We start from the raw sequence: 18,858 nt of genomic DNA on the forward strand, positions 1-18,858 counted from the left end.
GGAGTGCCTAGGTTTAAGTGCTGGCTCTTGGTTCCAGCTTCCTGCTAATTCACAGCCTGGGAGGCAGTAGCGATGGTGACTTGTCTCTGCCACCTGCATGGGAGACCTGAATGAAGTTCCGGGTTCTGGCATCAGCCTGGCCCAGCCCTGGGTGTTGCGAGCATTTAGAAAGTGAATCAGCAAATGAAAGGTGGTCTGCCTTTCAAATAAATTTAAAAAAATAAATAAAAGTTTAAAATCCTATTTATATAACATCTTCCTCAATTCTAGGTAAGTTTAATCACTTCCTTTCATACATCACAGCACTTCTTATTGCTACACATACATGCAAAATTGAAAAGTAATTTCTCAGGGCCAGAGCTGTGACAGAGTGGGTAAAAGCCACCACCTGCAGCACCGGCATCCCATCCAGGTGCTGGGTCAAAACCTGGCTGCTCCACTTCCGATCCAGCTCTCTGCTATGGCCTGGGAAAGCAGTGGAAGATGGCCCAAGTCTTTGGGCCCCTGCACCTGCATGAGAGACCCAGAAGAAGCTCCTAGCTTTGGATCAGCCCAGCTCCGGTCATTGTTGCCATTTAGGGAGTGAACCAGAAGATGGAAGACTTCTCTCTCCCCGACTGCCTACACCTCTGCCCCTCTGTAACTCTGCCTTCCAAATAAATATTTTTTTTAAAAAAAAGTAATTTCTCAAAACTTTAACATATGATTACAAAAGCTGATACATACTATTCTGCTTCCCCATTGTGACTCATTAACAGCAGAGACCATCTGATACTCAGCTGTATAAATCTAATATAATTATTGGCTTTTTTTCCGAAAAATTTATTTATTTATTTTACAGTTAGAGTTACTGAGAGAAAGGGAGAGACTGAAAGAGAGACAAAGAGATCAATCTTCCAACCACTGATTCACTCCCTAAATGGCCACAATGGCCAGGAATGGGCCAGCCTGAAGCCAGGAGGCTGGAACTCCCTCCAGGTCTCCCATGTGGGTGGCAGGGACCCAAATACTTTGACCATCTTTCACTGCTTTTCCCAGGCCATTGGCAGGGAGCTGGATAGGAAGTGGAGCAGCCAGGAAACAAACTAGTAACCATATGGGATGTCGACGACAGCTTAACCAGCCATGACATAATGCTAGCCCCACGGGCAATTCTTCAAGATTCTGAAATTGATTCAATGCCAAAATCAAAAATTGAGTCACTACACCAACTTATTTATCTTGCAAAAATAGCATCAACTGATAATGTCAACATAAACATATCCTTGTCAGATAATCAATCTGAAATTAAGATGGCTGATATATGCTTTTTTTGTTTGTTTCAGCATCTTCAGAAACCCAAAAGTCTTCATTCAGAAACTATTTATATAGGTCAAAACACCAGTTTCTCACCACTATTAGATCCCGTTTGTGGGAGGAGTTAGAGACTAGAATGGGTCCCGGGCTTTGGTATAACAGCTCTGGTATGCACACATGCCTGCACACCCCACACACACCTCTCTCCCTATGAGACAGAAATAGGAACTGCATTTTTCATTCCTCTTTATTTTCCATGTCAATTTCTATGCTCTGTGTATGCTGAGGAGGTATGCAATTCTGTTTATGATAATAAAGGTAAAGCTGGCAGGACGTGTGCACTAGTAGAAAGAAACCAGGACTCCTGACCAGCTGTGACAAAACATTTTAAAAAAGTAAGAAAACCAACTTAGAATAATTTGCCTAAGAACACAAACCTAATAAATGACAAAGCCAGCATTTGTAACGAAGTTAAAAACCCATTCTCAATTGATAATCTCCCTAAATTTTGGATTGAACCAGCAGATGGAAAATCTCTCTCTCCTTCTGTCACTCTGCAATGGCCAGGACTAGACCAGGCTAAGGCCAGGAGCCCAGAGTTTCTTCCAGGTCTCCCACAGGTGTGCCCAAATACTTGGGCCATCTTCCACTGCTTTCCCAGGCTATTAGCAAGGAACTGGATCAGAAGTAGAACAGCCAAGAAGACTTGAAGCAGCAGAAGTGGAACAGCCAAGATTTGAACCAGTGGGATGCTGGCGCTGCAGGCGGAGGCTTAACCTGCTACACCACAGAGCCAGCCCATAAACTGTGTTTTCTTGGTTACTTTACTCTCTCAAGAGTTTAGTTTTTCATCTGTGAAGCAATGAGAATACTTTCTATTTTATAGGCTGAATAGGAAGATTAAATAATCTAGCACATGTAAAAATCCTTAACAAAGATTTAATAAATGTCAGTGCTGGTAATAAAAGCTAACAGAAAAAAACTACAAAAAAAAAAAAGACAGCATTACTTACAGAAGCCAGCAGTCTTCCATCTTCCTTCATAGCAAGGTAACGGTTTGCACACACACCTTTGATGGATACAACTCCTCTCTCTTCTGCTTGAAGTTGTAATTTGACTGTAAGTAAAGGAGAAAAATTACCTCTGTAGTCCCACAGAGAAAAGAGCCATCTCCACAGTGTTTATGCAACCCAAGAAGTCTTTAAAAGGTTCATGAGGGCAGGGGTTCATTCTATTAGTTAAATTCTTGGGGGCAGGCATTATGAACCACATCTCCTATCAGAGTGACTGGGTTCAAGTTCCAGTCCCACTACCGATCCCAACTTTCTGTGAGTGTGCCACCAGGTGATGACATAAGTAGTTGAGTCCTGCCCCCACGTAGGAGACTTGAACTGGGTTCCTGGGGCCCAGCTTCAGTTGTTGGCCTTTGGGGAATGAATCAGAAAATGAGGGCACTCTCTGTGTTTTTCTCTGTCACATAAACAATTTTTATTTAAATTTTTAAAAGATTTTAGTTATATATTTGAGAGGCAGAGTTAGAGAGAGAAAGGGAGAAACAGAGATAAAGGTCTTCCATCTGCTGGTTCACTCTCCAAATGGCCAAAGTGGCTGAAGCTGAGCTAATCCGAAACCAGGATCTTCTGGGTCTCCCACAAGGGTGCAGGGGCCCGAGGACGTGGGCCACCTTCTACTGCTTTCCCAGGCCATAGCAGAGAGCTGGATCAGAAAAGGAGCAGCCGGGACATGAACTGGCGCCCAAATGAGATGCTGGCACAGCAGGCAGAGGCTTAGCCTACTACTGCACCGGCCCCTCAAATAACTGCTTTTAAAGTTCATGGATATCATGGGGAAAAATGCACAGATTTCAAAATATTCTGAACAAAAATAAATTTATCTTTTAATTCAAATTTCCACAAGCTTTGGAAGTACATTCAGGTAAAGACCAGAGATACCCTGGCAACCAGCTAATCCATTCTGGAGGACTGTTGTGGTTCCGGGGACAAAGGCTGGGGGCAGATGTCTACTGAACTGTACAAGAGGGTAAGATGCAGATCTGCTAGTGCACCAGGGCCTAGGGGCTCCCTTGTCACTCCCATGTCGCAAGGTGAGAAGAGGGGCACAGAATGGAGAATCATTTCCTTACTTGGGGCAAGCAGCCTCCACTAAATCCTGTTAACTGTTCCTATCTGTTTGTAAAATGAACACATTTTAAGAAGACACAGAAATGCAAACCATGTGTAACCATGTCCACAAATGTCATCATCGTAAAGTCTTTAAAAGCCACATTTAGCCAATTGCTCACAAATAAAACACAATCTAATTGTTCATTCTTCTCTTCTGGGCTATATTTCCTTGATTTCTACACATCTTATTTCTAGATTCCCTTTTAGTGCAATATTAATGATTTATCTTTCCTTACAGAGAGATTCTGATGAATAGCTATTTTTCTTGAGCAATTATCTTTCTTATGGAAAAACAATATGCTTATATTTGTTTATACTACATGATGAAGTATTTTCAAAATATAAAATTCTGAGGAAGATGACCTATTTCACTACACTACCAACATTAGGCAGATTATTGAAAATAAAAAAATAGGTATTATTTGATAATGATTCTAATGCAATATAGACAATTATTTAATTAACTGAAATAATAATGAAATCAAGTATTTCTATTTTGCTACACAGAGGCTGCATTCACCAGCCTAGAACAACATTTCTCAAATGTATTTCGGCTAACAGATGTTATATAAAAAAGAGACTGACAGTGTGGTCAAATAAATTTAAACAATTTTTGGTTAAGTCAAGGTAGCTATTGCCAAACCTTTCAGAACTTTATCAAATTACTTTAACCCACTGTGTCCCATCATCCTATCAGCCCTATTAAGACAACTGAACCATAAATATACCACTCATAGTAACTTTGAATTAAGTATGTTATTGAAATATTCGCAGAATTGAAAATTTGGGACTTAATGAGTTAAAGGGATCAAGAACACAGTGTTTATCAAATGTATCCAGTTCCAAAATAATTTTTCATAGGTCATCCTATAGCCTATGGATATACCTAGAGAATTACTGAACAAAATATAAAAAAATGAAACGTGAAAATTTCAGAAATCAGCACAATATTATTTTGATGACATAAAAATATCTTAATTATCCCATGTACTTACATGTAGTCAATGAAACAGAGCACAAAAAACAACTTTTGAAAGATTATGAAATAATTAGGCTTGTTAAATACAATGGCCTAGTAGTTTTGTTAAATTTTTCCTATTTGGAGAACAATATACACATAAAATGAGTCACAGTACCAGGGATTAGCTTTAAAATGCTCAGGTGATTAAAAAAATAAATATTTCTGTATAAAGTCGATAGAATAAATAAAACAAGATCGGGGCTGACATTATGGCATAGTGGGTAAAGCCACCACCTGCAGTGCCAGCAGCCCATATGGACACCAGTTCGAGTCCTGGCTGTTCTACTTCCATCCAGCTTTCTGCTATGGCCTGGGAAAGCAGCAGAAGATGGCCCAAGCCCTTGGGTTCCTGTACCCATGTGGGAGACTTGGAAGAAGCACCAGGCTTCTGGCTTCAGATTGGCCTAGCTCCAGCCGTTGCAGCCATTTGGGGAGTGAACCAGCAGATGGAAGACTCCTTTCCCTCTCTGCAATCCTGTCTTTCAAATAAATCAATCAATCAAAAAGAAAAAGAAAAAAGAAACAAGTTCAACTTGTTTCAATAATCACTGGAAACATGGAAATTCATCGTGGGGAAACGATATAAAATGCACACGTGACACCTTAAGTTCAAGAAAGCTGATATGAGCAGGCACTGTGGCTCACTAGGCTAATCCTCCGCCTTATGGTGCCGGCACACGGGGTTCTACTCTGGGTTGGGGCGCCAGATTCTATCCCGGTTGCCCCTCTTCCAGTCCAGCTCTCTGCTGTGGCCAGGGAGTGCAGTGGAGAATGGCCCAAGTGCTTGGGCCCTGCACCCCATGGGAGACCAGGAGAAGCACCTGGCTCCTGCCTTCAGATCAGCGTGGTGCGCCGGCCACAGTGCACTGGCCGCGGCGGCCACTGGAGGGTGAACCAATGGCAAAAGGAAGACCTTTCTCTCTGTCTCTCTCACTGTCCACTCTGCCTGTCAAAAAAAAAAAAAAAAAAAAGCTGATATGGCTAAATTAATGTCTGACAAATGCAGATTTCAAGGCAAGTTGTACAACCAAACACAAACAGGGCTGTTTCATACTGATAAGAGGGCCTGGTTCATTGGAAGACGTAATAATCTTAAGTGTCTAGCAACTAACAATGGAACTCTAATATATCTGAAGCAAAAACTGCCAAAAGAGAAGAAATAAATCAGTAAGAATAGAATATGAATGGCACTGTCAATCAACTAAACCTCACCTTTTTTTGTTTTGTTTTTTGATTAGGCAGACACTAAACTTAAACCTCATTCTCCTGTTAACATCACAGTCATTTGAAAACTATGTTCAAAAAACATTCTGTCAGCACGCTAAGCTCTTCTATGCTGACTTGCCTAGTGGACTTGAATAATTCCAATCTCTCCACTCCACCTGAGCATCTCTTTTTCAAAAGTCACGTTTTTAAATAGCCTTTTTAAAGGGCTTCAATCCTGAGTTGTCAGTGCTTTTAGTTCCCTTGTTTATTCTGTAATAGCCTCATGGAGATATAATTCACATATCATACATTTTATCCATTTAAAGTATGCATACACTTCAATAGCTTTTAGTATGTTCATAGACTTGTGCAGCCACTGCAATCAGTTTTAGAACATTTTCGTCATCCCACACCTTTTAGTCGTCACCCTCCACACCCCTAGCAGCACTATCCCCAACCCTTAGCAACCCTTATCTACTTCGTCTCTACAGATTTGTCAATTCTGTACACTTCATACAAGTGAAGCTTTTAAATGTGCTCTTGTGTGAGTGGTTTTCTTCACTCAGAAGGATGCTTTTAAGGCTCACCTGTGTTGTAGCACGGGTTAGCACTTCATTCCCTTCACTGCCAAGACTCTAATACATGCAGAGATCATAGCTGATTTATCCACTCCTCAGCTGATGGGCATCTGGGTTGCTCCCACTTTTTGGCTATCTGGATAAAGCTGCTGTGCACATTTGTGTACACATCATTTAGGTATATACCTAGGAGTGAAATGACTGGACTCTAAAATTTCCAGTAAATCCTGGACTTTGGTTTTTCCAGTTTGGGCCCAACTGAAAAAATCGAAGGACCTATGTCTCTCATCTTATAGAGACACCAACTAATCAGGCTATTTGAATTATATTAGAAGGACTGTCAAGATGTGATGTGGTACCAGACTTTAAGTTTCTATAATGGAAAATGCTATTAATACAAATGTTTGAGAATTAAAAAGTCTAATGATTTTGTGTTACTAGACATGATAGTTATCTTAATGAGAAATCCCCAGAGGCCTAAAGGGTTAAATACTTGTAAAATCCTACAGGTGCTTTCAAAAATACTGTGAAGTAAGCAAGTGCCTCTTGTTGGTTGATGAGTTTATAATTTTAAACATGGCGACTTAAAGTCTTTTGTCATCCATATTTATATATGATTTGCTGCTCATAAAACTAAAGTGTTGTTGGTTCTGTGTTTAGCTGTCCTCCTATAGGTTCCTATGAACTTTTTCCAGCCACTTCTATTGTATTCAGTACTTTGGGATGGCTCTGTAAACAGATGAAGCCAATAATGTATTAACAGTACCAACTGAGAGAAAGTATGGTTAACTGAGGTTACTAAAAACAAAAAGCAATTCAAATCAATTGGCAATCTACAAAAAGAGTTAAAGATTTTAAGCTATTATTAAATTTGCTATATTGGTCTCTTATGCAAAAAAAAAATTATAAGATCACTAGGAAAACGTTAACACTAACTGCATTTTTATGCTTCAAAGGGAATTTAAAAAATTTTAGGGGCCAGCGTTATGGCACAGCAGTTTAAGCTGCTACCTGCAATGCTGGAATCCCATATGGGGCCCAGTTCATGTCCCAGCTGCTCCACATCTGGTCCAGCTCCCTGCTAATGGCCTGGGAAAGCAGTGAAAGATGGCCTAAGTGCTTGTGCCCCTGCCATCCACGTGGGAGACCAGATGAAGCTTCTGGCTTCAGCCTATCTCAGCCCTGGCCATTGTAGCTATTTGGGGAGTAAACCAGCAAATGGAAGATACCTCTCTTTTTCTCTTTCTCTCCTTGTATTTTTGCCTTCAAATAAATTTTTACTTATTCATTTATTTATTTAAATAAATCCACAGGGCTAGCATTGTGGTGCAACAGGTTAAGCCGCCACCTGTGACACTGGCATACTATAAGGGTGCCAGTTCCAGTCCTCCAGCTCCCTGCTAATGTGCCTGGGAAAGCAGTGGAAGATGACCACAAGTCCTTGCACCCCTGAACCTATGTAGGAAGTCCAGGTAAAGCCCTTGGCTCTTGGCTTCAGCCTGGCCCAGCTCCAGCTGTTACAGCCATTTGGGAAGTGAGCCAGCAGATAGATCTCCCTCTCCCTCTCTAGCTCCCTCCCCTACCTCCCTCCCTCCCTCCATCTCCTTCTTCTTGTTTCCCTGCCTTTCAAATACATAAGTCTTTAACAACTAATGATAAATTTTTAAAAATTTAGACGCAAGGACAGAACTGTGATTTTTAAGTCCTTATGTTTTAGAGATACATACTATTCATTATCTAATATGTGCTAACGCATATCACATTATGTAAGGATTTATGTAATCACTTGCAATTATTTGATGAAATGCCATGAGGTTCCCCGCACACACTTCAAAACAATCTAGTGCTGGGGTGGGGCAGAGAGGCAGTGGAAGGAAAGAAGAAATCAAAATGGCCATGTGATGACTGCTAGAGCTAGGCGATGGGTACACGGGGTTCATTATACTGGTCTGCTTTTTGTTTTTAAATTTTTATTCACTTACTTTATCTGAATGACAGAGAAACAGAGATCTCCAATGTACTGGTTCACTCCCCACGTGGCTACAACGAAGTTGTGGGTTACCAGGCCACACCAAAGCCAGGAGCCCAGAGTTCAATCCAGCTCTCCCATGTCAGTGACAAGGACCCAAACACCTCAGCCATCTCCAGTTGCCTCCCAGGATGCGCACTGGTAGGAAGCTGTACTTGGACTAGAGCCAGGATTCACATGCAGGCACTCCAATACAGAATGTGGCCATCCATGCGTTGCCTTAACCCAGATGCCAAATGCCTTCCCCAAACTGTATTTTGTAGATATTTGAAACTTTCCCTGATAAAATGTTCTGTTTTGTTATAAAAGCACAAAAGGTAGGGGCCAGAGCTGTGGCATAGGTTAAGCCTCCGCCTGCGGTACTAGCATCCCATATGTGTACCTGTTCAAGTCCCAGCTGCTCCACTTCTGACCCAGCTCCCTGCTGATGGCCAGGGAAAGCAGTGGAAGATGGCCCAAGTCCTTGGGCCCCTGAACCCATGCAGGAGACCAGGAAGAAGCTCCTGGCTTCAGATCAGCCCAGCTCTAGCCGTCACAGCCAGGGAAGTGAATCAGGGAATAGAAGACTGCTCTGTCTCTCCCTCTGTCTGTAACTCTGCCCTTCAAATAAATCAATGTTAAAAAAAAAAAAAAAAAAAAAGCGGCCAGCACTGCGGCTCACTAGGCTAATCCTCCGCCTGCAGCGCCGGCATCTGGGTTCTAGTCCCGGTCGGGGAGCCGGATTCTGTCCCAGTTGCTCCTCTTCCTGTCCAGCTCTCTGCTGTGGCCTGGGAAGGCAGTGGAGGATGGTCCAAGTGCTTGGGCCCTGCATTGCATGGGAGACCAGGAAGAGGCACCTGACTCCTGGCTTCAGATCAGCGCGGCGCAGCGCACCGGCCATAGCGGCCATTTAGGGGGTTAACCAACAGAAGGAAGACCTTTCTCTCTCTCTAACTCTGCCTGTCCAAAAAAAAAAAAAAGCACAAAAGGTAATCAAAGGCAGTTCATCGACTGTGAGTAGCAATGTCTTGAAGGGTATAAAACTGTGTTAACATTCCAGATGGAGTCCTATTTAGCTGATTCTACACAGTGTGAAATCTCAGGCAGTACTCAAGGATACTGGACAGTGCAGTCCAGTGAAAATTAAATCTAGTTACATCCAAGGGAGCCTTTTTTTGCCACTGCTCCATATTGGGCTGGTTAATGGGGAGGAAAGATACAAGAAAAGTCATACTTGAGGTTTGTTAAAATCTTAGTAAGAAAAGTCATTAGATCTTAGGACACAGCAAAGGCATAAGCTGCAGACAGACTCAGTTTGCCATGGTCAGGAGCAGATCTTCTTAAATGGTTCTACATGTGAAAGTACTTCAAGACAGGAAATGAAAGGCTTTATGTACAATTTACACATTAAGAGTCCAGAACAGAGTTTTCCACACATTTCAGGAAATGAAACAATATAGCAAAAAAACGTGGTCTGAAAAATGGAGGCTGACTTGGTCCGTGTGAAACAGAAATGGCCCATTCCCTTCCAAGCCTGGGCAGGGGAGCAGGCCCCCTCAGCCCAGTGTCTGTGGGTAACAAAATCCTCACTTCTATTTTTATACCTAAATAAATGTCAAAGCCCTGGTTTTTGTATCATATAAAGATCCTGCTCTAATACTTCAATCAAGCTTTCTGGTAACACACTTGAAAATTTTCTGAGCCAGCTATCAAAAAAGAAAACAAAAGCAAGGTATTTTCTCCATGATAACAACACAAAGCTTATCACTGAACAAGTGTCTGATACATGACTATAAGGTAGAACACAGCTTTAGTTGAAAACTAGGTACCTATCCTCTTGCTTCCTCCACTCAGAGCAATTTTATGCAACACCTGTCTGAACCTTCCATTGACCGCAAGCTTCCTAACAGATAGAGAATGAAACCTCTACTTCTGCAGGTTGAGCGACAGCCCGGAGTCACATACTCAGTAGTCTCATAAATGCTTCCTAGAGAAAAACGCTTCCTACAAAACAAAGATGGGTCAATACAGTAGATGGGATATTCGGAAAAACTCTCCTACTATTAACCTCCCAGTAATGCTAAAGCAGGAAAAAGATTCTCAGAGGCCAAAACTGGGGGTGAAAAATTCAGAGAGAAAAGTAAAAGATGCAGTGTGATAACCTCTTAAATGTGTCATCTTGGTAGCCCCGCTACCTTGTAAGTATATCTCGTGATAGCTATGTGCTTTCATTCGGATCTGGCAAAAAAGCCCATGAGAGCATTTCAGGTATGCAAAGCCAAGACACTTTGGCAAAAATTGACCTAAATGAAAGATCTCTGTGACTGAGATCTCAGTGGAAAGAAGGGGCCATCAAAGAAGAAGGTACCTTTCTCTGAAGAGAGGAGAGAACTTCCACTTTGGTTATGGCCCTGCCTAAATAATGTAGGAGTTTGTGGACTCGAGAGGCTTCCATAGCCTTGGCAGCTCATGACAGGAGCCTCGGGTGATTACTGATGTCATAAATAAGAGTGTCAATTGTTAAATCAACAACAGGCATCACTGTGCACCTGCTCCCCATGTAGGACGTCTGTCCTTAATGTGTTGTACTATTAGAATTAATGGTAAAACTAGTCTTCAAACAGTACTTTATACTTCGTGTTTCTGTGTGGGTGCAAACTGTGAAAATCTCTACTTAGTATAGAGTTGATCTTCTGTATATAAAGATAATTAAAAATGAATCTTAATGAAGAATGGGATGGGAGAGGGAGGAGGTGGGATGGTTTGGAGGTGGGAGGGCAGGTATGGGGGGAAGAAGTGCTACAATCCAAAAGTTGTACTTATGAAATTTATATTTATCAAATAAAAGCTTCCGATAAAAAACAGATATTCCCTTTTCTGCAGTTTACGACACTGCTGCAATTCTCAGCCCTAAAGAAACAGTGATGCGTCTATCCATGTGCTTGCATGTGTCTTTTTTGTTTTGTTTTGTTTTGTTTTGTTTTGTTTTGACAGGCAGAGTGGACAGTGAGAGAGAGAGAGACAGAGAGAAAGGTCTTCCTTTGCTGTTGGTTCACCCTCCAACAGCTGCTGCGGCCGGCGCACCGCACCGATCCGAAGCCAGGAGCCAGGTGCATCTCCTGGTCTCCCATGCGGGTGCAGGGCCCAAGCACTTGGGCCATCCTCCACTGCCTTCCTGGGCCACAGCAGAGAGCTGGCCTGGAAGAGGGGCAACCGGGACAGAATCCGGGGCCCTGACCAGGACTAGAACCCGGTGTGCTGGCGCCGCAGGCGGAGGATTAGCCTAGTGAGCCGCGGCACTGGCTTTTTGTTGTTGTTGTTGTTGTTGTTGTTGTTGTTGTTAATGCACTGGTCTTAAGAGAGCAAAAACTGCAGCCACGTGACGGGTGTCACACTAGTTTTATAAAGGAACTAAGAAAATACAGAAAATGACCCATCCGTTATGAGATGTGAGTCAGGGTATTTCTAGGAGGAACCACCACCAGTTAAGACTAGAAAGATAAGCCGGCGCCACGGCTCAACAGGCTAATCCTCCGCCTTGTGGCACCGGCACACTGGGTTCTAGTCCCGGTCGGGGCGCCGGATTCTGTCCCGGTTGCCCCTCTTCCAGGCCAGCTCTCTGCTATGGCCCGGGAAGGCAGTGGAGGATGGCCCAAGTGCTTGGGCCCTGCACCCCACGGGAGACCAGGAGAAGCACCTGGCTCCTGCCTTCGGATCAGCGCGGTGCGCCAGCCGCAGTGTGCCAGCCGCGGTGGCCATTGGAGGGTGAACCAACGGCATAAGGAAGACCTTTCTCTCTATCTCTCTCTCTGTCCACTCTGTCAAAAAATAAAAAAAATTTTTTTAAAAAAGACTAGAAAGATAATGGGAGATAGTCACATGTGCAAGACGGAGGTTAAGGAGAAGCAGGAGGAATGCTAGTCCAGGCACAGCCACGTTTGGGACTGAGGCATGAAACAGCCACACTTGTTCTAAATGGCCAAGGCCTTGAGAGCTGGAGCCGCCGGTGAAGCCCACGGTGGACAGATCCACAGGTCACTGCTCCAGTGTGCTCAACTCCAACCACAAGGGGGAAGAACAATGGGAGGAAGACCTGAGTAAAAGGGTTAAAAACTCAGATATTTTAAAAGGCAAAACTAAAGCAGAATATTTGATGCCTGATTGTGTGATGGAACGACTAAGGAAACTAAGCGATTGAAATACAAGTCTGTACACTTTTACTGGGGAGGGGGAGCTATCCATAAGGTCCAAGGCAGAGAGAAGCGTGTGGTTGATGAGCAAAGCTGAGCTGAGTGACAGTTACAACAATGTCCACCTAAGTCTTTATAAAGTAGATTTGTTTCCTGTGGTTTCCTGTGCCTATGTTCTATTTCACACTGTTAAAGGTTTTTAAATTTAAAAAAAAAAAAGACTATACTAAAAGACCTTTCTAAATTGGACTTCAGACTTTGACTTTACCCAGGCAGTTTCAACAAGCTGGAGACTAGCTACCAGAGCCAGGTTTTGGATGCATGGAAGTCAACTACTTTGATAAACACAGCTCGCTGCTGGCTTTCTAATGCTGATACTAATCCAGGAAGAGCTGGATTTGGAAAAATAAATATTTTGTTACCCAAGCTTAAATCTCAGCTTTTGTTGTTATAACATAAAAATAAAAGCTATAAACCACAAAATTAAAGAATATTAACATTACGTAAAAATCTCAGTGGTCACTTAGTCCTATCATTATACAATTAACATCTTCAGTCACATGTACAATATCCAGGGTAAACAAGTGCTCGAAAATCATCAAAAGGGAGAATTAACACAGTCCTAAAATGATTTAGACATGTAAGCAAGGGAACAGAACTCTGATCACCATAAGTAAACCACTCAAATGCTCAAGTTCTCAGAAAATTAGACAGCAACAATATAACCAAAACCAAATTATTATTTCTGTGTTACCACCATTAGTCAAAATATTTTGAAACTATTACTTTGGAATTTCCTATAAAATCTACATGGTTTTCTTCTGAATACACTCAAATATTAGAATCTGAAAATATCAGTTTATCAGCACTGCAAAGGATCTTCCAGTGCATGCTGCCATTTAATAATTAAGGAAGCTGACCCCTAGAGAGGTCTGTCCCTGGTAAAAGAATATGGCTTTGGAAGCAGTCAAGTCAGTGTGTCTGAGAATGGTGAATACAGTCATTCACTCATCCAATAAGCATTTATTTATTTATTTATTTATTTTGACAGGCAGAGTGGACAGTGAGAGAGAGAGACAGAGAGAAAGGTCTTCCTTTTTGCCGCTGGTTCACCCTCCAATGGCTGCTGCGGCCGACGCATCGCGCTGATCCGAGCCAGGAGCCAGGTGCTTCTCCTGGTCTCCCATGCGGGTGCAGGGCCCAAGCACTTGGGCCATCCTCCACTGCACTCCTGGGCCATAGCAGAGAGCTGGCCTGGAAGAGGGGCAACCGGGACAGAATCCGGAGCCCCTACCAGGGCTAGAACCCAGTGTGCTGGCGCCGCAAGGCAGAGGATTAGCCTGTTGAGCCACAGCACCTGCTCAATAAGCATTTATTAAAAGCAGCTAAGTGTCAGGTGCTGGGTTAGCCCACAGGAAGTACAGAGGCAAATGGAGCATTGGCCTTTAACCTTGAAGAACATACGTCGCTGAGGGGACGAGGGCTTTATATTATGCAGAGAAACAAGGTCGATACTGTGAATGTGGGCATTTGTCACAGCGGTTATGTTGTTGCTTGGGACACCTGCACCCGATATCATAGTGCCTGATTTGAGTGATGGGTATTCCACTATGAATCCAGTTCCCCGCTCACACACACCGTGGGAGGGAGCAGGTGATGGCTCAGCTTGGATCCCTGCCGCCTACATGGGCTCCTGGCTTTGGCATGGGCCAGCCCTGGTTGCTGCCGAAAATCAATCAGCAGATGAAGATCTTCCTCTCTGTCTGTCCCTCTCCCTCTCCCCCTTTCCTTCTGTCTTTCAAATAAAATGAAAATAAGTTTTTAAAGTTGTTTTTTTGAAGATCAATACCTTAAATGTCATGAGAGAAATATATACACAAGCTACCTTGAGTGTACTCAGAGGGTACAAGCAGCCCAGGTCTGAAGATTAGGGGTTTCCTGGAAGCAATGACAACTGAATAAGGACAGGAGAAATTAGTAGGGAACCGATAGGGTAAGTATATGACAGCAAACCATAGTAATACCATCTTTAAAAAAAAAAGAATTTATTTATTTACTTCAGAGAGTCACAGACAGAAAGAGAAAAAGGTCTTCCATATGCTGGTTCACTCCCCAAATGGCTGCAATGGCTGGAGCTGAGCCAATCCGAAGCCAGGCGCTTCCTATGGGTCTCGCCTGTGGGTACAGGGTCCCAAGCCTTTGGGCCATCTTCTACTGCCTGCCCAGGCCACAACCAGTGAGCTGGATCAGAAGATGAATAGCTGGGACATGAACCAGAGCCCATATGGGATACTGGAGCCGCAGGCAGAGGCTTAGCTTACTACGGCACAGTGCCAGCCCCATGTAATGCCATCCTGAGTCTCACCTTCCCTCCACACCCATTTCATGCTCTCTCTCACAAAGGCACCCATCTACTTGGTGTTACTATCCAGCCATGAAGTATAAGTGTTATCCCAAGCCCTGCTTATAGTTAGAAAGCTCAGCAAGATGCCTGAGGGGCTAACTCCTAAAGAATAGTAAAGGAACATTATAACTCGGGCTCCTCTTTCTTCCATCAATTTTTAAAGACATTAAACTTGGGCTGGCATTGTGACACAACAGGTTAAGCCATGGCCTCCAATGCTGGCATCCATGTTGGAGCACCAGTTCAAGTCCTGGCTGTTCCACTTCCCATCCAGGTTCCCACTAATGCACCTGGGAAGGCAGCAGAATATGGCCCAAGTACTTGGGCCCCTGCATTCCTGTGGAAGACCCCACTGGAGTTCCAAGCTCCTGGCTTTGGCCTGGGCCCAGCCCTGGCAATTGCAGTCATTTTGGGAATGGAAGATACCTGTTCCCCTGCTCCCTTCTCTCTGTGTCACTCTGCCTTTCAAATAAATGTCTTTTTAAAAATACACATACATATAATCTACCTTTCAAATAAAATATAATAAATATATTTTAAATAGATACCAATGCCAATTCTCTTGCCGTAGTTATTTGACTTATAATTCCTACATTTAATTTATGCAGTGGGGCTGGCATTGTGGTAAGGGATAAAGCCACTGCCTGCCACACTGGCATCCAATATGGGTGCCAGACAAAGTCCCAGCTGCTCAACTTCTAATCCAGCTCCCTGCTAATGCACCTGAGAAAGTGGTGGAAGATGGACCAAGTGCTTGGACCCCTGCACCCACGTGGGAGACCCAGTCCAAGCCACTGTCACCATTTGGGGAGTGCACTAGTGGATGGAAGATCAATCGATCGATTGATCTCTCTCTCTCTCTCCCACTTCTCTCTTGCATCTCTGCCTTTCAAATGAATCAATCAATCGTTAAAAAAGGAAGAAAGCAGGACTGCACAACAGCAAAGAGAAGCTTCAGAGACAGAAAGGAACGGGGCTCAAAGCCCCAGTGCTCATCAGTGGTCACGACCAGCTGATGCCGAACTCCCCTTCCCTCGCGTGTTCCACAGCCAGCAGTCTGGTCCTGGCTCGACTAGGATCAGGGAGAGGGCACAGAGCCTCTGCCAATCAGGCTCTTCTCAGCCTGCTTTGTGCATGCAGTGTAGGTACAGGCAGGAAAAGTCCAGGGGCACTTCCTGTCAAGAATGGTTGCAGGAACCTGGACTTCAGAAGCACACACTGTCACAAGGCAACATCAAGCACAGGCACTTATAAAGAAATGCCTGCCTTCTACCACAAAAGCCATCGACCCTTTGCGTCTTACGTGGTCTTTTCTTCCCAGAGGCCAACTGTTGGAGAAATATTTCTAAAACATTTCTACACAAAAGTTTCTCACAAAATGACATAAATGGGGTGCAGAATGCTAATTCCCAAAGGTGGGGCTGGGAGAGGGAGGGAAGCTATTAGAGGGCAACCTGAAGGGCCCTTGTGATGATACAAATGTTCTGTCTCGTGAGTGACAGGACCATGGCTGTGAAGAGATTGCACTCTAGGTTTGCAAGATGTTACAATGGGGAAAACTGGGTACGGGCCATCAGGGAATCTATACTGTTTCTTACAACTGTGTATGAATGAAGCTACAACTACTCAAGATAAAGTTAAAATGTCAGCCAAGTAGTCCCAAATCTCTGCTTCTTAATAAGTAATATTTTAAATCTATGCTTTGAGATCTACAAAGTTATTTGAGGAAAAAAACTAAATAATGTAAAGAAAGGGCAGGCATTTGGCACAACAAGGTAGACCTCACTTGAGATGACTACAGCCCCTATCAAGAGCCTGGTTCAAGACCTGGCTCCACTTTCAATCCATCTTCCGCTAATGTACACCCTGGGAAGGCAGCATATGATGATTCAAGTATTTGAGTCCCTGCCACCCACGTGGGAGACATGGATGGAGTTCTAGGCTCCAGGCTTCAGCCTGGCCCAGTCCTAGCTACTATGGCCTTTTGCGGAGTGAATCACCATATGGAAGATCTCTCTAAGAAAAACTAATGGGGGGGTGGGGCAGTGTTGTGGCAGTGGGTTAAGCTGCCACTTATGACACTGACAGCCCATATGGCCACAGGTTAGAGTCCCCAGTGCTCTTCTTTCAATCCAGCCCCCTGCTAATGTGCCTGGAAAAAACCAACAGAAGATGGCCCAAGTGCTTGGGCCCCTGTACCCACATGGAAGACCAAGAGGAAGCTTCTGGCTTCAGTCTAGCCCATCTCTGGCTGTTGTAGTCATCTGGGGAGTGAACCAGTAGATGGAAGATCCCTCTGCCTCACCCTTTCTCTTTCAAATAAATAAAGTGTATCTTTAAAAAAAGAAAAGAAAAACTAATGTAAAGACCATTGATTGCTTTAGATATTGTTTTTATTGTAACTTCAGTTTCCACAGTAGATTGGGAACCCAGGGGCAGAACAGCCCACAGCCTAAATACTTAGTCTCCAGTGAATTTAGATTTTTTTCATTTCACAACTCATAGTTGATTGATGACTTAAGCAAGGCCCTATTCAAGTACATGGGATTCAGCACTGACAGGAAACCAGTCTGCTCTTGTGGAGTTCACATAATTTTTTTTAAGATTTATTTATTTATTTGAAAATCTGAGCTACATGGGGCCAAAGGGAAGAGAGGGAGATATCCTCCATCTATTGAAGCACACCCTAAATGGCCGCAATGACCAAAGCTCAGCCAGTCCAAAGCCAGGAGCTTCTCCTACATGGGTAGCAGGGGTCCAAACACTTGGGCCATTTTTCACTGCTTTCCCAGGCCATTAACAGGAAGATGGATCAGAAGTGGAGCAGCCAAGACATGAACCAGCACCCATATAGGATACATATAGAATGGTAAAGCATTGCAGCTTTACCAGCTACACCACAGCACCAGCCCCAAGTGTACAACATATGGCAGTTTCTTAAGGCCAAACAAATGCATCTTAATAAAACATAATGGGATACCAAAATGACTTGAGAAGTTTCAGGTGATGCTAATGATTGTACTCTAATACTCATGGAAAATATAAGGAATAATTCAGAGAAAACTCATTTGAAAATTATTTTCTGGAGGTTTATTCTATTTATCAAAACCTGTTATTGACAGCCTTATCCTGTGGTCTGTGGGCTATCCTGCAACCCTGGTTCTTAATTTCTTCCATTCTTGATTTTCCATAGTCTTTGAATTCTTTTACTGAGAGCGAAGGATGCAGGGACAGAGGCAGGGACAAGAAGCATGAAGCTCAAAAACACCTTTTCTACCTGTTTTTTGCCACTTTACAAAGTAGAAGATGGGAGGGGGTTATTTTTGTCTCAGAGAGCTGGGGTAAGCGTTGTGGCATAGTACGTTAAGCCTCCACCAGAGGCGCCAGCAACCCACATGGGCCTCAGTTGGAGCCCAGCTGATCCACTTCTGATGCAGCTCCCTGTTAATAGCCTAGGAAAGCAGTAGAGGATGGCCCAAGTGCTTGGGCCACTGCACCCACGTGGGAGACCCAGAAAAAGCTCCTGGCTTCAAATCAGCCAAGCTCTAGCCATTGGGGCCATTTGGGGAGTGAACCAGCAGATGGAGAGATGGAGTGAGTCTCTCTCTCTCTAACTCTATCTCTCAAATAAATAAATAAATAATCATTAAAAAAAAAAGTCTCAGAGGGGCTGGCGCTGTGGCACAGTGGGTTAACGCCCTGGCCTGAAACACCGACATCCCATATGGGTGCCGGTTCGAGACCTGGCTGCTCCACTTCCTTTCCAGCTCTCTGCTCTGATGGCACAAGTCCTTGAGCTCCTACACCCATGTGAGAGACCCAGAAGAGGCTCCTGGTTCCTGGCTTTGGATTGGCGCGGCTCCGGCCATTGCAGCCAACTGGGGGAGTGAACCATCGGATGGTAGACCTCTCTCTCGCTCTCTCTCTCTCAGCCTCTCCTCTCAAATAAATAAATAAATAAATAAATCTTTT

General features: G+C 43.7%; 1 protein-coding gene across 1 annotated transcript in view; it reads right to left on the minus strand.

Moving 5' to 3' along the window:
* Positions 1 to 18,858, minus strand: part of FGF2 (fibroblast growth factor 2) — a 77,817-nt gene that overhangs the window by 23,710 nt on the left and 35,249 nt on the right. The window contains 1 exon segment of the mRNA XM_062198893.1: positions 2,310 to 2,413. Within this exon segment, the coding sequence (XP_062054877.1) occupies positions 2,310 to 2,413 (104 nt within the window).

The sequence above is a fragment of the Lepus europaeus genome, chromosome 8 (genome assembly GCF_033115175.1).
Source record: "Lepus europaeus isolate LE1 chromosome 8, mLepTim1.pri, whole genome shotgun sequence".
NCBI classification, from domain to species: Eukaryota; Metazoa; Chordata; class Mammalia; order Lagomorpha; family Leporidae; genus Lepus; species Lepus europaeus.